The sequence below is a fragment of the Physeter macrocephalus genome, chromosome 14, assembly GCF_002837175.3.
Source record: "Physeter macrocephalus isolate SW-GA chromosome 14, ASM283717v5, whole genome shotgun sequence".
NCBI classification, from domain to species: domain Eukaryota; kingdom Metazoa; phylum Chordata; class Mammalia; order Artiodactyla; family Physeteridae; genus Physeter; species Physeter macrocephalus.
Window position 1 is genome coordinate 103534425 of NC_041227.1, and position 22674 is coordinate 103557098.

The following is a 22674-nucleotide window of genomic DNA, read 5'->3' on the forward strand; positions in this document are numbered from 1 at the left end:
AGCGGGGGCTACTCCTCATTGCGGTAGGCGGGCTTCTCTCATTGCGGTGGCTTCTCTTGTTGCAGAGCACAGGCTCTAGGTGCGCAGGCTTCAGTAGTTGCGGCACGTGGGCTCAGTAGTTGTGGCTTGTGGGCTCTAGAGCATAGGCTCAGCAGTTGTGGCTCACAGGCTTAGTTGCTCCGTGACACGTGGGATCTTCTCAGGCCAGGGATCAAACCAGTGTCCCCTGCATGGGCAGGTGGATTCTAAACCACTGTGCCACCAGGGAAGTCCTGAGCATTTTCTTCTTTGCAGAAAGTTCTACCAGACAGCATTGGTTTAGAGAATATTACACATCTTACACATTATCCATTACACATCTTGAGGAAATTGTAAATAGACATACTGGCTTACCAGTTGTTCAACATCCCAAAATCAGAATTTGCATTGTTAGCATATACTTATAATTTTAATAGTAGTTCTGCAAAAATGTTGGGTTTACCATGACATAAATGAAAATTACTGTGTGATTACTCCAAGCTCCTAAAGAATGAGTCTTGGGAGTTCCCTAGTGGACTAGTGGATAGGATTATGGGCTTTCACTGCCATGGCCCGGGGTTCAATCTCTGGTTGGGGAATTGAGATCCCATAAGCTGCTCAGCACGGCCAAAAAAAATAAAAAAGAATGCGTCTTAAAATAGTGAGGTGGGGACTTCCCTGGTGGCGCAGTGGTTAAGAATCTGCATGATAATGCAGGGGACACGGGTTTGAGCCCTGGTCTGCGAAGATCCCACATGCCACGGAGCAACTAGGCCCGTGCGCCACAACTACTGAGCCCGCACGCCTAGAGCCAGTGCTCCACAACGGGAAAAGCCACCGCCAATGAGAAGCCCACGCACAGCAACGCAACTAGAGAAAGTCCGCACACAGCAACGAAGACCCAACGCAGCCATAAATAAATAAATAAATAAAAAATAGTGAAGTAATAATCACTTTAAAATTATAAACTTCATTGCTTTAAAAATACTTCTGCTGCCCAAATGTCCTTCAACGGATAAATAAACAAAATGTGGTCTATCAACAAAATGCAAAATCATTCAGACATAAAAAGGATATGAATACATGCCACAACATAGATGAATCTTGAACACACTATGCTAAGTGAAAGAAGCCAGACATAAAAGACCACATACTGTATGATTCTATTTATATAAAATATCCAAAAAGACAAATCCATAGAGACAGAAAGCAGATTAGTGGTTGTTAGTGGCTGAAGGGAGGGTGCAATGGGGAATGATGGTTAATGGGTAAGGGAGTTCTTTTCGGGGTGATGGAAATGTTCTAAAATTAGATAGCTGTGATGGTTGCACAACTCTGCAAATATACTAAAAAGCACTGAACTATGCTTTAAAAGGGTTAATTTTATGCTATGTTAATTATATCCAACAGAGCTGTTAAATTTTTTTTGATAATAATCAAATAAATGCATCTCTAAAAGAACTCTCCCCATATCAGTCTGCAAAGACTTAAAAGACTCAAAGTTGGTAAAGAAGTGGGAAAACAAGAATTCTCATGCATGTTATACACATGAAACTAATACAATATTGTAAATCAAAATATCTAAAAAAAAAAGTCTATATTCTACTTTAGAAAAAAAGTATAATTGGAATCTAATCAAGAGGAAACATCACGGAAACCCAAAATTGTAACTTTTTTTTTTGCCACACCATGTGGCATGTGGGATCTTAGTTCCCCGACCAGGGATTGAACCCGTGCCCCTGCATTGGGAGCATGGAGTCTTAACCACTGGACGGCCAGGGAAGTCCCCACAGAAACCCAAAATTAAGAGATAATCTCTAAAATCACTGGCTTCTATTCTTCAAAATACAGCAATGTCACAAAAACAAAGAAATGCAACTAAAGACATACAACATCTAAAGGCAATATGTGATTCCAGTTGGCAAAAAGAATGGGAAAAATTTGCTGTGAAGGACATCATTGGGATAGTTGACAGAACAGGAATATGGATTATATATTATTAAAGTGCTGTATCAATATTAAATTCCCTACATTTGATAACTATACTGTGGACACATATGAGAATATTCTTGTTCTTAGGAAATACACACTTAATATTATCAGATAAAAGGATATGATATATGCAACTCTTTTCAAAGTGTTCAGAAAAATATACACATAAACTCTATAAACTCTGTGTGTGTTTGTGTATGTATAGAAAGAGAGTGGGGAGAGAGAATAAGAGTGAAAACGCAAACCTTGGGAAAGGTTATATGGGAGTTCTTTATACTATTCAAATCAACAAAATAAATTTTATCTTTTCCCCACTGAACTAAAAAAAAAAAAAAAAAAAAAAAAGAAAGGATTCCCATTCATTGTTGTAGAGAATATACTTTGGAATACGCTTTCTGAGGGCAATTTGATAATATTAAAAATAGAGATATCTCACTGGCTTAATACTTTCAGAAATAACTGGACACATGGACAAAGAAGCATATATAAAGTTGTTGACTCCAGTGTTTTACATGGTGTTTTACATAGTGAAACACTGGAGCCAACTTTAAAGACAATCAATAGAGAGGTGGTTAAAAAACTATGCCACAACCATACAGTAAAATACTAAATAGATGTTAAGGTAAGGTACATTTATAAAGTAGTATGTATGGAAAGAGATTCATAGTATATTAAGTGAAAAACAAAAAACAGCTTTGCTTGATTGATTTGAATATGACTTCACTTAAAAAATGTTTATGTTTGCACAGAATAAGTTTGGAAAAATATATACAACAAACTCAACAATAATCATCTCTGGGTAATAGACAATATAATTGCTTACTTTCTACACTTTCGATTGCTTAAAACTTTTTTTACAGCAAGCAAATATAACTTAAAATTGTAAAATGTACTTATTAGCAAAGGTCATACATGATTCTACAGATGCTAACTGGGAAATTAAAAATCAAGCAAAGAAGAATTTATAAACTAAGAGGAGAAAGTATGCACTCAACCCACAAAGTCCTACCTCTAGAAGTAGCTACTGTAAATGTTTTGGTCCTTTCAGATCTTTTTCTTCATATGTATAAATATAAATGCACATATATAACTTCTGTTTTCTTCAAAAATTGGGATCACACTAAATATATTATCATGTAAGTTAAATTTTTTCACTTACTCATATATCTGGATATATCTTCTTCCATGTTAGTGCATGTATATTTACATTACTCTTCTTAAACACTGCACAGTATTCCATGTTGTTATTTAGATTACTTTTTTTTTTTTGGCTGAGCCATGCAGCACAGCTTGCAGGATATCAGTTCCCCAACCAGGGACTGAACCCAGGCCATGGCAGTGAAAGCCTGGAATCCTAACCACTAGACCACCAGCCAACTCCCTAGATTACTTATTTAATCAGAAAAGATGAAGCTATTTCTGTTAAAAAACAAAAACCTAAGGAACTATGCAACCCATTAGCCTTGAGTGCCCCCTACTGGGGACTCTTCACTGATATTAACAGAATGCTAAATTACAAATTAATGCCAAGAAATAATTCAAAGACAGGACACTATGTTTTCAGCATATGGCAAAAAAAATCTAAAAACTCAAAAGAAAAAATGTATGTTTTGAAATGATTTTATTGAGGAGTTATTTACAAATGATGTATTACAGCCTTGTGCAAAGGACTCTAACTGGTGGTAAAGACAAGAAAATCAAGGTAAGCAGTTTGATCTTCTCCCATCTCCCTCCCAGACAAGTGTGTATATTTGTGTCAGTGGTAGGATGAGATTGCAAAGAGGGAAGTGAAAACAGGCAATAAAAAAAAGTTTTTATCTCACTCCTTTTTTTTGTTTGTTTTTGTTTTTGTTTTGGCCACAACACACAGCAGGCAGGATCTCAGTTCCCTGACCAGGGATCGAATTCGCACCCACTGCAGTGGAAGTGCAGAGTCCTAACCACTGGACCACCAGGGAATCCCCTACCTCACTCCTTTTATCTCTTTACTTCTGAACTTATCTTGACGTCTCTCCTCAGACTACAAATCTAGAAGCGTTAGCTCCACCTCTAAACATCTAGGTTGTTTACACTATATAATTTTTCTATCCATCTGAGTCTGTGACTATACACTATGTAATAATCAAAGACTCAAGAGTAAAAGAAAAATGGGGATGTTGGAAGAGCTTACCTGAAAAACATCAAGTATGTTACAAAGAAAACAATGCAATTATCAAAGATGGCATTTCTTTATCAAAGTCCATTTTTATAATATGGCATCTTGATTATGCTTTTTATTTGCCAGGAAAACTGATATACAACACTTATGCCTGGATTTAATATTTTTTATAGAAACCAAACCAAAACAAAACTACATTCAGAACTGTATATCTATATTATTTGCTTTTAGTCAAACAAATTCTATTTTTGCTATTTCTAGACTTTAACATTTTATTTTTTTACTTTTATTTATTTATTTATGTTTGGTCGTGCTGTGTGGCATGCAGGATCTTAGTTCCCTGATCAGGGATCAAATCTGTGCCCCCTACAGTGGAAGCATGAAATCCTAACCACTAGACTGCCAGGGAATTCCCTAGACTTTAACATTTTATATAATCTTGACTTTATAATAAAACTCCCTTTAGTAGTAATACTTACAGCTAATCTGTGGTTATTTGCAAGGCTGATCATTTGCTGCGCTAGGCCATTTAGTAATCGAGTACGAAGGGATAGGTCATCTAGGTCATGACGAAAAGGAAAAGCAATACCGTCCACTATCACTAATCGAACCTAAATAAAGAAGAGATAATGATATTACGTTTGGTATTTAAAATAAAATAATAAATGGCAACCAAAAAGCAGAGTCCATCACAGAAAAAAAAAAAAACAAACAACACCTTAAAATCCAGGGTTCTATTTCTCCAAAGGCTTCATTCTGGAGAAAGGCTTCATTTTGGTCAGGTATAAATCTGTTCAATGTTTTCTGCACTAGTCACCAAAAGTTAAAATGTACTCTGGTTTGATAATTTATCATCTTAAAAAAGTAATTCAACAAAAGAAAAAGGGGCAATTACAATTTTCTTGCAATTTGCCACTACACCCAGTCTTTACAGAGGTGTATTGATGAAAAGCATTTTTGAAATCTTAGCAAAACCAATTTCTCAATTAAATGTCAATTTTACCTTCAGGGTTCTTTTTATGTTGGAAAAAAAAAACAAACGCTCAAATATTAAATTTGAGCATTTGAAAATTAAATTATAAAACCTTTTTCAAAAGCTTAATTTTTGATATACTTTTTCTTCTTAATTTAAAACATACTATAGGGCAACTAACCATTACAGAATCTGTCATAATATAGAGTTCAGGAAGAGGCAGGTTTGTCTTGAATTCTAATCAAGAGAGTTCACTTATAGATGATAAACATTTTCATGACAGTTTCATTTCTAAACTGATCTAAATAATGGCTCCTATGGTGAAGTTAGTGTAATATATAACCTAAGATCCAAGAACAAACAGAATCTGGAAACTAATCTAAATGTAAACAAACAAAATACTATAAGATTATATATATTTTTTCTACCTAATAAGGACTAAGATAAAGAACAAGCTTTAGTGAAGCACTGTCTTAGTAAGACATTTTTATATCTTTTATTCATTCCTTCATTCAACAAATATTTATTGACACCTACTATATGCTAGTCACTGTTCCAGGCATTGGGGAACAAGAAATAAGATCCCTGTTCTCTTGGAGCTTATGTTCTAGTGAAGTAAGGGACAATTAATGTGCAAACAAATATATGAATAAGATAATTTCTTTTTTTTTTTACTCAATGAATTACAAGTTTATTATAAAAGGATATAACTCAGTGCCATAGGATCCAGCTATCCCACTCCTGGGCATATATCTGGAGAAAACTATAATTCAAAAGATACATGCACCCCAATGTTCATAGCAGCACTATTCACAGTAGCCAAGACATGGAAGCAACCTAAATGTCCATCAACAGATGAAGGGATAAAGAAACTGTGGTATATATACACAATGGAATACTACTCAGTCATAAAGACAAATGAAATAATGCCGTGTGCAGCAACTTGGATGGACCTAGAGATTATCACACTAAGTGAAGTAAGTCAGAAAGAGAAACACAAATACATATGGTATCACTTACCTGTGGAATCTAAAATATGATCCAAGTGAACTTATTTACAAAACAGAAACAGACTCACAGACATAGAAAACAAACTTATGGTTACTAAAGAGGAAAGGGGATGGGGGAAGGATAAATTAGGAGTTTGGGATTAGTAGGTACAAACTACTATACATAAAATAGATAAACAACAAGGTCCCATTGTATAGAACAGGGAACTATATTCAATAGCCTGTGATAAAGTACAATGGAAAAAAAATATGAAAAAGAATATGTGTATATATGTATAACCAAATCACTTTGCTGTATGCCAGAAACTAACACAACATTGTAAATCAACTATACTTCAATTAAAAAAAGAAAAAAAAGAAGGTTATAACTCAGGAACAGCCAGATGGAAGAGATACATAGAGAAGGTATGGGGAAGGGACATGGAGCTTCCATGTTCTCTCCAAGAGCCATTCTCCTAGCACCCCAACGGGTTCACCAACTCAGAAGCTCTGAACAATATAATTTCTTATGATGATAGGAGCAAAAAAGCAACTAAAACTGGGTGAAATGACAAAGAATAAGTAGGTGAAGGGGTAGAGGGAAGCTAACTTACACTAGATGTAAGGAAGGCATCCGTTAAGGACTCAATAGAACTGAGTCCTGGATAAGAACCTCTAGGAGAGAAAGACAACCCACGTACAAGGATGAGAAAGGGCAAAAAGGCCCTAAGACGCAAACAAGTTTGGCATGTTTAAAGGGTCAGAAAAAAAGTAGTGAGGGGGAACGGTAGGAAATTACATCAGAAAGAATCAGTGGTATGCTGAGGCCAAATCCTACAAGCTCGTGAGCCAAGTGCTAAATTTTTAGAAATTTTACAAATCCATCATTAAACACAGTCATTAGCAAAATTAAACTATATATATTAAAATATGGATAATAAATACTGAAAACTCATTCCTACTACATTTTACTATTATCTATGCTTTTAAGGTTATTTACATCTATTTTACCTTTATAGTGGAAACATTACACAATGATGTGCATTGTTTCTTTGCTACTCCATGTCCAATGACATCATACATGAAATCAGCCATGATAGGAGTATTTTCTACAAGGAAATTAGCAAGCAAATCAGCTACAGATCAGGACTTGATTTGTTTTGCTGGTTGTCTAGACTTTTAATAAAGTGATGGGAAAAAAATGTCATAATCAGATTGACCTTAAAAATGTGTTGTGTCTGTGGAGAACAGACTTGTGGTTGCCAAGGGGGAGGGGGGTGAAGGAGGGAAGCATCGCTTTGCTGTACTGCAGAAATTAACAAGACATTATAAATCACCAATACTTCAATAAAATTTTTTTAAAAGTGTTGTGTCTGTATCCATTGCATTGTGAACTACACAAAAAATTGAGGAAATATGCTTCTACTTTTGGAAAATGAATCCAATAACTAGGAATGATCATTAACTCAAATCAAAAGAAGAAAAATACTCCACGGGAAAACACTATATAATTGCAAGTTTTGGTCCTGGGGTATTTGCAAGGAGTCCCAAATACCTAGGGCATCCAAGGACCTCTCTGCTCAAACCAGAGGAGCCAGCCTAACCTACAATGGAAGAATAGAAATAGGCTGTTTTCCTCTCTACAGTACAGATTTTACTGAAAGTGGCTGAATTACAAAGATCTGGACGTTCTGTTAAGTGGTAACTGTCACACTCATGGCTTTTCTCCAAGTTTAGGGAACAAGCTCCTGAATATGCTCTGGTGAGTTTCCTTGGTCTCTCAAAAGGCAGATTATACCGAATGACAGAAAGTCGATGAAGTACAGAGTTTGAGTGGGTAGAATAAAACAAGCATTGTCAAACAGACAAACAAAAACCAAAAAACAAGCACTGTCATTCAACTCATAAAAGCTGAAATTTAAAAGTCACCAACGTGGGACTTCCCTTGCAGTCCAGTAGTTAAGACTTCACCTTCCAATGCAGGGGGTGCAGGTTTGATCCCTGGTCGGGAAGCTAAGATCCCACATGTCTTGCGGCCAAAAAACCAAAATATAAAACAGAAGCAATGTTGAAACAAATTCAATAAAGACTTTAAAAGTGGTACATATCAGGGACTTCCCTGGTGGCGCAGTGGTTAAAAATCTGCCTGCCAATGCAGGGGACACGGGTTCGAGCCCTGGTCCGGGAAGATCCCACATGCCGCGGAGCAACTAAGCCCGTGTGCCACAACTACTGAGCCTGTGCTCTAGAGACCCAGAGCCACACTACTGAGCCCACCTGCCACAACTACTGAAGCCTGCGCATCTAGAGCCTGCGCTCCGCAACAAGAGAAGCCACCGCAACAAGAAGCCCACACACTGCAACGAAGAGTAGCCCCTGCTCGCTGCAACTAGAGAAAGCCCGCGTGCAGCAATGAAGACTCAACGCAGCCATAAATAATAAAAATCTTTTTAAAAATGAGAAAAGAACTATTTAAATAAATAAATAAAATAAAATAAAATAAAAATGGTCCACATCAAGAAAAAACATCTTGTAAAAAAAAAAGTTACCAGCGTGAATTTTTATTTTGGTCATGCCCTGTGGCTTGTAGGAAACTTAGCTCCCCTCAACCAGGGATCAAACTCATACCCACTGCAGTGGAAGTGCAGAGTCCTAACCACTGGAAGAGAATTCCCTCCAACGTGAATGTTTTAAAATAAAAATTAGGAATCCAAGAGTTTTAAACTCTTTATGTTTCAGAAACATTTTGTGTAGTGTAATTCCCTTCTGCCAGCAGTTCTTGCCTTTGTGCAACTAACAAAGAAGAAATTATGGGTAAATGGACCATGGGATGACTCCATTTGATATTCTTTTCTTACTATTCACTGACACTAAGAGTGGTTTATTAGAGATATGAGGTCTTTCCCATATCACAGATAAATTGTTCAGTGTAGAAAAATGAAAAAACTGAGAATGTATCAAAATACTGTAATGTCAGCAAAATAACCATATTTTCCATTTTCACAAAATAAGGCTCAATAAAGACCCCATAAAGAAAGAATATACGAACATAAAAATTGTGAGAAGCACTTAAGAACATAATTCCTGTCACAACCAGTCATCTAGATTTCTGGTGTCTTTTACCTCTTAGGGAAAAATCCTGATGTAAACAAAATGCAAGAAAATTCTGTAATAGTCAACCTTATGGTCCATATTTTGAGGAAAATGCAGAAATTTATTTATTTATTTATGGCCACACCGTATGGCTTGTGGGGTTTTAGGTCCCTGACCAGGGATCGAACTCAGGCCCTTGGCAGTGAGAGCACAGAGCCCTAACTACTGGGCCACCAGGGAATTCCCCAGAAAATAATTTATAACCAGAAATAAATGGTAACTAGAGCTCATCAATGAATTTGGTAAAGTTGCAGGATACAAAATTAATACACAGAAATCTGTTGCATTTGTATACACTAACAACAAAAGATCAGGAAGAAAAATTAAGGAACAATCCCATGGTAAAGTCGCAGGATACAAAATTAATACACAGAAATCTGTTGCATTTGTATACACTAACAACAAAAGATCAGGAAGAAAAATTAAGGAACAATCCCATTTACCACTGCATCAAAAAGAATAAAATACCTAAGAATAAACCTACCTAAGGAGGCAAAAGACCTGTACTCTAAAAACTGTAAGACACTAATGAAAGAAATCAAAGATGACACAGATGGAAAGATATCCCATGTGCTTAAATTGGGAGAATCAATATTTTCAAAATGACTCACTACCTAATCTACAGATTCAATGCAATCCTTATCAAATTACTAATGGCATTTTTCACAGATCTAGAACAAAAAATCTTTTAATTTATATGGAAACACAAAAGACCTCAAATACCCAAAGCAATCTTGAGAAAGAAAAACGGAGCTGGAGGAATCAGGCTCCCTAACTTCAGGCTCTACTATAAAGCTACAGTAATCAAAACAGTATGGTACTGGCACAAAAACAGAAACAGATCAATATGAAACAGGATAGAAAGCCCAGAGATAAATCCACACACATATGGTCACCTAATCTATGACAAAGGAAGCAAGAATGTACAATGGAGAAAAGACAGTCTCTTCAGTAAGTGGTGCTGGGACAACTGGACAGCTACATGAAAAAGAATGAACACCATGCACAAAAATAAACTCAAAATGGATTAAAGACCTAAATGTAAGGCCAGACACTATCAAACTCTTAGAGGTAAACATAGGCAGAACACTCTTTGACATAAATCGCAGCAAGATCTTTTTTGACACACTTCCTAGAGTAACGAAAATAAAAACAAAAATAAACAAATGGGACCTAATGAAACTTAAAAGCTTTTGCACAGCAAAGTAAACCATAAACCAGACAAAAAGACAACCCTCAGAATGGGAGAAAATATTTGCAAACAAAGCAACAGACAAGAGATTAATCTCCACAATTTACAAGCAGCTCATGCAGCTCAGTATCAAAAAAACAAACAACCCAATCAAAAAACGGGCAGAAGACCTAAACAGACATTTCTCCAAAGAAGTCATACAGATGGACAAGAAGCACAAGAAAAGCTGCTCAACAACACTAATTATTAGAGAAATGCAAATCAAAACTACAGTGAGGTATCACCTCACACCAGTCAGAATGGCTATCATCAAAAAATCTACAAACAGGAAATGCTGGAGAGGTTGTGGAGAAACGGGAACGCTCCCCTACACTGTTGGTGGGAATGTAAATTGTTACAGGCACTATGGAGAACAATATGGATGTTCCTCAAAAAACTAAAAATAGAGCTACCATATGATCCAGCAATTGCACTCCTGGGCATAAATGTGGAGAAAACCAAAATTCGAAAAGATATTTACATGCACCAAAAGTTCACTGGAGCAGTATTTACAATAACCAGGACATGGAAGCGACCTAAATATCCATCAACAGATGAGTGGATAAAGAAGATGTGGTACATATATACAATGGAATATTACTCGGCCATAAAAAAGAATCAAATAATGCCACTTGCAGCAACATGAATAGACCTAGAGATTACCATACTGAGTAAAGTAAGCCAGACAGAGAAAGACAAATATCATATGGTATCACTTATATGTGAAATCTAAAAAATGATACAAACTTATTTACAAAACAGAAACAGACTCACAGACTTAGAAAACAAACTTATGGTTACCAAAGGGGAAAGGTGGGAGGAGAGGGATAAATTAGGAGGGAAGAAAAAAAGGAAAAACAGAAATGGTAAAAATTCATCAAATTCCTCAACAGCAACAATAACACAGGAAGCTAATCAATTCAGCAAAAAAATACACCTCTGTTGTTTCACTTTCATCATGCTCGTTAACGTAAGCAAAAATTTCAACCAGCGTTTATGTTAAAACAGTACCTGTTCCTCAGTGATGGGAGCAACTTCTCTGCTGAACTGGACAGCCATCAAGTGCTTATTGGTAGCTTAATTTTGCCAAATAATGGCAGAGGTCAGATATGAATAAATAAGTTTAGCAAAATTTAAATCGATGAAAACCTCATACATTGGTGGTGGGAATGTAAAATGGTTCAGCAACTGTGAAAAACAGTTCTGCAAGGCCTCAAAAAGTTAAACATAGAATTACCATATGATCCAGCAATTCTGCTCCTAGGTATATGCCCAAAAGCATTAAAAATTGGTACAAAAACAAATATGTGTATACACATTTCATAGCAGCACAATTCACAAAAATCAAGAGATGGAATCAGTCTGAATGTCCATCAAAAGAATATTATTCAGCCATAGAAAGGAACGAAGCTCTGACACATGCTACAAAGTGGATGAACACTGAACACGTGGAAAAAAACAGACAAAAAAAGTCACATATCATATGATTCCATTCATATGCAATATCCAGAGTAGGTAAATCCATAGAGACAAAAACAGATTGGTGGTTGCTAGGGGCTTTGTAGGGAGGGAGGAATAGGGAGCAACTCCTTAATGGGTACAAGTTTCCTCTTAAGGTGACAAAAACATTTTGGAACTAGATACAGGTAGTGGTTGTACAACATTGTGAATGTACGAACTGCACTGAATTGCTCACTTTAAAATGCTGAATTTTATTATGTGAATTTAACCTCAATAAAAAATCAAATCAACAAAAGCTTTCTGTAAGACTCAACTGGTTATACGGAATTTACAATAAAGAATACTGTACATTTTATTACTTGCAAATTGTGTGGTATACATCCTTTATATAAGCAACTTTATAATAAACTTATGTATGTAGATATGTGCATATATTCTTTTCCTGGAAAGTCAGTCATTAAATATTTACCAGCATACCAATGGAGAGATAGGAAGACTCAGATCATAGATATATTTATTCAGTGGTTCTCAAAGGCCAGAAGGCGGTGGGATGACATATTCAAATTGCTGAAAGGAAAAAACTGACAACCAAGAATTGTATATCTAGCAAAAGTATTCCTCAAAAATGAAGCAGCAATTAAAGAGACTCCCAGATAAATAAAAACAAAGTTCATCACTAGTAGACCTAGTATAAGAAATGCTAAAAAGAGCCCTTCAGGCTGAAATGAAAAGACAGTGGACAGTACAGTAACTCAAATCCACACACAGAAATAAACAGCAGTAAATGTAACTATATAAATAAACCTAAAAAGTCAGCATTAATGTATCTTTAGTTTGTAACACCTTATTTTCTGATATGCTTTAAAAGATAACTGTATAAAACAATAACTAAAAATCTATGGGGCCCCCCTGGTGGTGCAGTGGTTGGGAGTCTGTCTGCTAATGCAGGGGACACGGGTTTGAGCCCTGGTCTGGGAGGATCCCACATGCCGCAGAGCGACTGGGCCCATGAGCCACACTACTGAGCCTGCACGTCTGGAGCCTGTGCTCCACAACAAGAGAGGCCACGATAGTGAGAGGCCCGTGCACCGTGATGAAGAGTGGCCCCCGCTTGCCACAACCAGAGGAAGCCCTCGCACAGAAACGAAGACCCAACACAGCAAAAATAAATAAATTAATTAATAAACTCCTACCCCCAACATCTTCTTAAAAGAAAAATAAATAATAAATAAATAAATAAATAAAAATCTATGGTAATCGGCACACAATGTATAAAGACATAATGTGTGACAATAACAACACAAAGAGGGTTAAAAGTAGCCAATAGCAGCAAGGTTTTTGTATATTGTTGAAACTAAATAGGTATTAGTTCAAACTATACTACTATGAATTAAGATGTTAATTGTAATCCCCAGGGCAACTAATAACTAAAAAATATATAATAAAAGAAACAAGGGAATCAAAATGGCATACTAGAAAATAACTATCTAATAAAAAAAAGAAGGCAGTAATGGAGATATTGAGAAATAAGGTATAAGACATACAGGAAAAAAAAATAGCAAAATGGCAGAAGTACCTCCCTATGAGCAAGCATGTTAAACATAAATGAATTAAACTCTGCAATTAAAAGGCAGAGATTGGCAGAATGGATTTAAAAAATGACCCAACTGTAGGCTTTCTACAAGAAACTCACTTTAAGTCCAAAGATACATATAAGTTAGGTGTGAAAGGATGGAAAAAGATATTCCCTGAAACAGTAACCAAAGAGAGCTGGAGTGGCCAGACAAAAGAGACTTTAAGACAAATATTGTTACAAGAGACAAAGAAGGACATTGTATAATAATAAAAGGGTCAGTCCATTAAGAAGATATAACAATTATAGGGAATTCCCTGGCGGTGCAGTGGTTAGGACTCGGTGTTTTCACTGCCATGGCCTGGGTTCAATTCCTGGTCAGGGAACTAAGATCCCGAAAGCCAAAAAAACAAAAAGAAGATATAACAATTATAAATATATAGAAACCTAACAACAGAGCCCTAAAATATATAAAGCAAAAACTGACAACATTAAAGAAAGAGGACTTCCCTGGTGGCAGAGTGGTTAAGAATCCACCTGCCAATGCAGGGGACATGGGTTCAAGCTCTGGTCGGGGAAGATCCCACATGCCTTGGAGTAACTAAGCCTGTGCGCCACATCTACTGAGCCTGCGCTCTATAGCCTGCGAGCCAAAACTACTGAAGCCCGTGTGCCTAGAGCCCGTGCTCCTCAACAAGAGAAGCCACTGCAATGAGAAGCCCACGCACCTCAAAAAAGAGTAGCCCCTGCTTGCTGCAACTAGAGAAAGGCCGCATACAGCAAAGAAGACCCAACGCAGCCAAAAATTAATTAATTAATAATTTTTAAAAATAAATTTTTTAAAAAAATCAAAGAAAGAAACATGACAGTTCTACAGTAATAATTGGCAATTTCAAACAGCCCATATTCAATGATGGATATAACTGGACAAAAGATAAACTAGGAAAGAAAAGACTTAACAACACTATAAATCAACTAGAATTAGCAGATATATACATACAACACTCCTCTCAACAGCAGACTACACATTCTTCCCAAGTGCACATGGAATGTCCTCCTGCATAGACCAGATGTTAGGTCACAAAATAAGTCTCAAATTTATAAAGATGGAATCATATAAAGTTATCTTCTCTGACCAGAATGGAATAAAATTAGAAACCAACAAAAGGACATTTGAAAAAGTCACAAATATGTGGAAATCAAACTCTTAAATAAACACTAGCCCTAGTCTGGGAAGATCCCACATGCCGTGGAGCAACTAAGCCCGTGTGCCACAACTACTGAGCCTGCATTACACAACTACTGAAGCCCACACGCCTAGAGCCTGTGTTCCGCAGCAAGAGAAGCCAGCGCAATGAGAAGCCCATGCACCGCAACGAAGAGTAGCCCCTGCTCGCCACAACTAGAGAAAGCCCACGCGTGGCTATGAAGACCCAATGCAGCCAAAAATAAAATAAATTAATTAGTTTTTGAAAAAAGAGAGAGATTTTTAAAAAAAAAGAAAAAGAAAAAAAGTTGATTCTTTGAAAAGATCAACAAAATTGACAAGCCTTTAACTAAAGTGACTAAGAAAAAAAGAGAAGGTGCAAATCACTCCAGTCAGGAATGAAAGTAGGGACATTACTACCAACCTTATAGAAATAAAAAACAAAGAGAATATAATGAACGTTTGTATGCCAAAAAATTAGATAACCTAGATGAAATGGACAAACTCATTGAAAGACACAAACTACCAAAACTGACTGAAGACACAGAAAATCTGAATAGATTTATAACAAGAGATTGGATCAGTAATCAAAAGCCTTCCAACAAAGAAAAAATCAAGACCAGATGGCTTCACCAGTGAATTCTATAAAATGTTTAAAGAATTTACACCAATTCTTCTCAAAATATTCTGAAAAGTAGAGAAGGGAACTTCCTAACTCATTTTATGAAGCCAATATTACACTGATACCAAAGCCAGACAAAGACATCACCAGCAAAGAAAACCACAGACCAATTACAGACGCAAAAATCCTCAATAAAATACTAGGAAACTGAATCTTGTAGTATATTTAAAGAATTATATATCATGATCAAGCGGGATTTATCCTAGGAATGCAAAGGTGGTTTAATATGAAAATCAATCAATGAAACACACCAGATTAATAGAATGATGGGTGAAAAAACCCACATAATGATCTCAATTGATTCAGAAAAAGCATTTGACAAAACCCAACACCTTTCATGATAAAAACAATCAACTAATTAGGAATAAAAGAGAGCCTCCTCAACCTGATAAAGATTGAGCCATACCTTTGAGTGTTCTGAAAGGAAGTCTGGAAGCAGATAAACTTGTGCCAGTAGCTCTGTGTAGTCACGACAACGAAAATAATAAATATGGGAAAGAATATTTTCAAGAGTGAAATCCTGCAAAGCTTTTGGGTGCTCTGAAATAAACAACAAAACAATTTTAAAATAGTTTTACCTGTCATTTCACATACTATCATTTCATAATTCCTGACCTCTTATTTTCACCTTTTCCACTGTTTCCTTACATACTAGACTATCTAGAAATTGTTTAAACACATACACAACTAGAGTTTTAATGCCTATCTTTTCATATTTCTAGTTATTGGCTTCCATTGAATAGAAGTAACAATGGAATTTCTTTCTTGTTTTTTTCATAAGACTCCAAATTTAAAAATGTTGAAAAGAAGCATATTTTTCCCTTAAATGCCATAGTATAATTTGATATTTAAGTAGGAACAATGATATAAAATAAAATTCTCTCCTTAGATTTGTTTTTTAAAAAATAACCAGATTGGGGCTTCCCTGGTGGCGCAGTGGTTGAGAGTCCACCTGCCAATGCAGGGGACACGGGTTCGTGCCCCGGTCCGGGAAGATCCCACATGCCACGGAGCGGCTAGGCCCGTGAGCCATGGCCGCTGAGCCTGCGCGTCCGGAGCCTGTGCTCCGCAACAGGAGAGGCCACAACAGTGAGAGGCCCGCGTACGGCAAAAAAACAAAAACACAAACAAACAAACAAACAAAAAAAACAACCAGATTGGTCTGGACATATTTCAGAGAGAAACAAGTTAAAAATCATAGCATTTAAAAATGTACTTAAGTTTTAACGCTGAAAGAAAAACCAAGAAATAAATTTCAGAAAATATTGCCTATTACAAATATACTTTTAGCCAGTTCATTTTTAACCAAAAAACAATAGCTTAATCACACACCAATCATTAAAAACTATATTCCAGTGATACATCCACAATATTTACAAGATCTTAAGACACTATTACAAATTACACCTGTGACATGGATAGCTTGCAGGACTTTCAATAGATATACTTGTCATTGGTTAAAAAGGACACCTAGTACTACAATGAAAACAAAAATATTCAGCTGATTATGTTTTTAAAGGGAATACAAACATCTTAGAAAAAGCATTATGTTTTTTAACATTTCTAGAGAAAAGAATAAGGACTGCACATCCGAAAAATAAAATACAATAAAGCAAAAGAAAACAGTCAAACCAGAAACCATTTAATTTTATGAGTAACTGAAGAACAAGAACTTGAAAACAAATTATCTTAAAAAAAAACTTTTTTAATCTAACACTTTATTTCCACATAATAAGCGCAGAAAAACTTCCCAACACTTTTAACAATACAATTAACATAGTTGTGAAGTCAATTACATACTACTCAGAGCCACATAAGGTCAATCAGCCTAATTTTCCAAACATTTCCAGACATGATTTTTCAAGGCCACCCTTGGTTTTTGGAAAAACCAGTATGAAAGTCAATATACACTGAACGCATTGACACAACATTTAATACTTACAGAAAGGTGTCCAGTAACATTAGCTAACACCTGGCAGGCCAGAGCATGATGATTTGAAGTCATACATTGAAATACAGATTTTGTTCCAGAGCTCCTGCAGTAAAAAGTGAGGGCCATAAAAGGGGAAGAAAAGGCCAGCCCAGGTGTGGCATTTCTCAATTTGTAAGAGAAGTATGAGAGTTTAATACTAGTACACGGTCAAGTAATTAAGCTTCACGTTCCAAATGGTCTCTTGCTTGAGATGGATACAAATGAAAATTACTTTTATTCTACAGAAAAAAGAGCACTTGCTAACTTACCTTCTCCCATATGTGTTCCTGCTATAAGCTGCAGGTGCTGAATGCAGGCATTAGCAAGGTCTACCACTCTATCAACCATAAAACTCCCCTCTGTATCAATAAAAACTGCTTCACCTTCCACTCCTCCAAAACATTCTGGTATCTGCACATCTACTGCTAACTGCATACTGTCAAGAGAAAGAATTGAAATGACCAAATCATTATCATGATCATCTAAGGCAGTGTTTTTCAAACTCCAGATCACAACCCATTAGATACCACTAAATATTTTATAGGTATAAATATACTCTGCAAAGTAACAGAGATGGTTGACTCTCCACGGCTCCAAACATATGTGAATCAATTGATGAATGGATTAGGGGGAGGATGTGCCTATAAAACCACAATTAAGGACTCTTTAGTGGTTTTTAGGCTTCTGGGAATGGAACCCTTTATTATACAAAAATGTATTTTCAAACATTTGGCTTTCAAATATATTCTCAGGAATAAATTCTATAATAAAGTAGAAGACTGCTTGTTGACCCCACTGACCACACTATACTGTTGCAAAAGAAACACTTTTTAATATCAAAATAATTGTTTCAATTTATCAAGATGGGGTGCTGAAGTAAGGCAAACGTTGATTTGTTTGATACACACATACATGCACACAAAATTAAGAGCACATACATGCCTTTTTTGGTCTCCTAACTGTATACCCACAACAGAATACTCTTGTTACTTACATAAATGTAAGAGGGGAACATTTTATTTTACCATAATTGTGTTTTTCCAACACCTGGTGCACCACAAATTTCTGTTGTTTTGGTTAAGGGTATGCCACCCCCAAGAATATTATCTAGTGCTGAACAGAAGGTAATTATGAAACTCTGGGTATGCTCCTGCTCAAGAAGTTCCAGTGCTGTACACTTCTTGCCTGACTCAGCTGTACCAGAATAACTTGTTTTATTTGTGAGACATTCTCTTCTTATAATTTGCAGAGTTTCTAAGGCTTCCTCTTTAGATATCCCAACTTCTGAAAGTGAGAAACAGAAACAAAAACATCTGATTTTAGAAATTTAAAAGTCATATGTTATTGAGTTGTCTTCATTAATTTTAATTTTTAAATAACAAGAACGATGCCTAGAGAAACATAAAAATGTAACATTCAATTAACTATTTAATTTTTCAAGTTAATAAAGGCATTTATCTATGTTTTCTTAGTCTTCACATACTTAAAAGATTTATCTATTACCTCAGAAACAGAATTGAGAAACCTAAACCTCTAAAGCATTTCTGAGTACCTACAAGAGTATCTATCTCAGAAGGTAGAAATAAAAATATCCTTTTTTTTTTTCCTTTTGGTCTTTTTACTATCTCTTTGGTTTTTTACTATCTCTTTTGGTCTTATGAAGCCGTAATAAACTTGCTCTCATAAGGTATACAAATTATTTTTTAGAAAAGAATGAAAATGGCCTCTTTAACTGCCTAAAACAAGATGCAGATTTAAGAAGTGCATGTGAATGTATTTATTATTCATGAAAACATTGGAATGAAAAATTCATGGAACACTGCAAACAATTTAATAAGAAAAATTATTTGATGCACCAATAGCTTATACACTTATGCTTCCTCAACTATACAATTTCATTCCTGACAACACGGCCTAAGAAGTAAAATGGAAATTACAAAACAAGCTGCTTATGGAAGAAATAATGGAGAGGATATCACTTATGAGTTTGATATATCAGTGCTTGATTGGGTAGGGATATTAACTATAAATTTGGTGCTAACGAAAGACATTAATCGTGCTAAGGAAATGAAAATTCCATCCAATTTAAGAGCCTTAACTCGTCTGATTACTTAGGTTTGTCATTCCTGACTGCACCACTTACTATGTAGTTACTATGCATGGGCAAGTTTCTTCTTTATGCCTCAGACTTTTCTTCTACAAAATGGGAATGAAACGACACACATAAAAACCTTGGTAGAACACTAAGCCCATCCAAAATGCTTAATAATTGTTAGCTAATATTATCATTCAGATTCTCTCATTTCTTTTTTGTAAAACCAACCTGTTGAAAGAAAATGAGCCCATCAGACTTTGGGGGATACAGTCTTTGGCATAAGACTTAAGACAAATAGTTAACATTGGGTCTACAACATTTGTTCTTGAGTGGAGAGTTGAAACCTTATTTTCCATCGTTAAGGTCAATAACTTAAAATTCTGTTCTATCTTAATAACACAGTTCTGGGCATACTATAGTGTAATGTGCACAGTGAGAGTGACTACAGACAGCTTCATTTTTGAGTACCTCAGAAGGAAGTGGTTCCCACCAACATATAATCTACAGTGTTCTGGAATGTGAGTTTTGAGGTTTTTTTCAGTGAATTACATTAAGAGAAGCGATGTCTTCTTTCTACTGCTTTCTCCAGGTTCTGGGGATTCTACTCCCTTTGTCTCTCTTAATTTATCTCATCCTATCACGAACAGTGCATTTCTTAAATTTAATCGCTGTCCCTTGTATTTTGTAACAGCGAAAATTAGACAGCCTGTCTGCATTTCAATCCTGCCTCCACAACTTCCTAGCCCACTCATAATGAAAAGTTACTTAGCCTCCCACGCATCAGTTCCTTCATCTATATAATGAACATAATAATCCACGTTAAAAGCATTCTTTTGAGTATAAATGAGATAATCCTCAGAGGCTTCAGCAGGCACTGGCAGAGAAAGCAACTGGTGAATGTTTCCAAAACCACAGTTCTAACCATTCAAACCACACTTAAGTGGAGTCAAGGAGCTGTTTTACGATGTAAACGCGGCGGTGAGCGGCGGCCGAACCTGGCCGAGAACCGGGATGGAGGCGGCCCCGACAGCGGCCAGAGTGCCTCAGCTTGTAATGGGAGTCCGTTACCTTTGCTGAGCTCGGAGGGTTTCACTTCTAGGAGCTCCTCAGCAGTCTGGAAACCTGCAGACACCAGCTTCACCCTCACAGCTGGGGATAGGGGCAAACTCACTAATTCCCGCTGCATTTCAACGCCGAACACCTACGCTCGCAGTTGCGCAGACGCAGAAGTGGCCAAGCCCGCGCACGCGCACCCGCCGCGCCACGTGACGTCAGACGTAAGGCGGAAGGGTGGGGTCCGCAGCGTGGCTGCACGCGGCCTTGGGTTTTGGGGCTCTGCGGCTCTGCGGCTGTGCGGAAGTCTGGTCACTCTTACATATGTTGCCCCGTTTCCATCGTGATTCTTCCAAATCCCATTTAAAGTTTGCACATCAAACGTACATCCTGACAATAAAAAGATGGATGGAGACCGCAGGATGCAAAGCCAGACCCAGTGGGTCTTACCACATTTCCTCACCTCCACCTGACCTGTTTGGTGGAGGCCTCAGGGTCGTTAGTAGGAATGATCTCCCCGAATGGGAGCTAAGATACGCACAGACACTGACATGTTACCGGTTTGGGGTATGGAACAGTCGTATAAAGAATACTCTCCATCCCCGTAATACGGTTCCAGGGTCTTGGGTCTTCTTGCCGGCTGTCCCCTTTGCTAGGCCCCCTCACATTTCCCGCCCTCGCTCTCGCGAGGGATTGTGGGTCAGCCCCCCAGAGCCGCGGGGCGTGCTCGGCGCCGAATCCACGCAGACGCCCACGTCTTGCCGCGAGTCGAGTCTGGAGCATGATGGTTTGAGACCGTTAGTTCTTCACGGCCTGCCTAGAAGTAGCTGAATAAGTAAGCAAATATAGTCCGCGTAGTGGGCTGGGCATGGGCTCACCCGGTCTTTGAGAGGGAGGAGTTGGGCTACGCAAGAGCTCCTATTCTGGTACTGAGTTGGTAAGGGACCACTTCTCAGATAGAGAATTTGGGGGGGGGGGGAATTGAGAGGCGGTTTGGAAGGTGGCTTGCAAAGTCTTTCCTTACCCAGGAGAGTATAATTTAAGGGAGAAACTCATTCCGTTCCTTTAGGCGACAGTTCTTAGCCTTGACTTTTCTTCCTAGCTTAAAGGAACTCTCTAAATATTGCAAATTAGAGCTCTTTAAGTACATAAGCTCTAAGGAAGGAAGTGTGCTGACCGCTTTAGCAAATCCTACACATTTCCAATGCTCACAGCCATGCCGCGAGGAACATAAGGACATGGAATCTCAGAGCAGTTTTTTTGAAGCCAAAGTTAAAACCTAGTACCCTTTTTTCTTCCCTGAGCTACCTCCAAATTGTGAGGTAGCTCTTGGAGTGGGGGTGGGGGGAAAATTCTAGAAGTATGTGTCCCCCATTTGATAGGGCAGGAAGAGTCTGGTAGGACTAGTCAAAATGTGGTTTATTTGCCACTCTGTACGTTGCTTATCTCCTAGTGTGTTACATATCTGGACATATCTGGACATACAGGGAGCATTACATAAATGTTGTCCACTGGGAGAATTCATGCTTATACTTATCAAGTAACCAGGGTCCTGGGTGAAGAAGAGATGGTGTTAACATATTAAGGGATAGCTCTTCAGGTCGTTCAGTGAAACGCAGTGGAATCGGTCGTGTTAGAATTTTGTTTCATTAGCAGTGGGGAGTTAAACTAGTCGACTCTATCTGTAGTTATACTGTTACGCATCATTAATATCTTATCCTGACCCTTGAGTTGCTATAATAATTATTGTTTTCATCATCATTCTTAAGATATCTTTAATGCAGTTTGCTCTATAGTCAGGCTTTCAAACTGGGATCCAGTTTTCTGAGGTCAGGCGCCAGGAAATAACGCTGTGGGATTTTTACAGAAGGTGCACCTTCTTATACTGTCAGGTTTTCTCAAATATTTCTTTAGAGAGGGAAGAATTGAATGAGTTAAGTGATGAGCCATTTAAAACATTTTCTATTAAACAAACATTAATGTATTGTAGAGTAAAATGCAAGTATAAATTTTAAGATAAACATAATAGTTTGAAGAAAGATCCAATTTAAACTGGATATTTCAGTAGTCTTCCAGATTTTCCTGCGAGTATGTTATTATTTTCCTTTGCAATTTGG

General features: G+C 37.1%; 1 protein-coding gene across 3 annotated transcripts in view; it reads right to left on the reverse strand.

Annotated features, from left to right (window-relative positions):
• The window catches only part of RAD51C (RAD51 paralog C), a 33129-nt gene extending 12400 nt beyond the window's left edge, over positions 1-20729 (reverse strand). For 2 of the 3 annotated variants that reach the window (XM_007120181.3, XM_007120180.3), the window contains exons 1-5: positions 20573-20729; positions 18435-18693; positions 17679-17845; positions 15844-15977; positions 4648-4779 (exon numbers count right to left, since the gene is read on the reverse strand). In XM_007120181.3, coding sequence (XP_007120243.2) covers positions 4648-4779; positions 15844-15977; positions 17679-17845; positions 18435-18693; positions 20573-20690 — 810 coding nt within the window. In that variant the 5' untranslated portion in view covers positions 20691-20729. The remainder of the gene's footprint in view (positions 1-4647; positions 4780-15843; positions 15978-17678; positions 17846-18434; positions 18694-20572) is intronic. The other variant, XM_007120182.3, reaches the window with a different exon arrangement.
• Positions 20730-22674: the final 1945 nt, after the last annotated feature.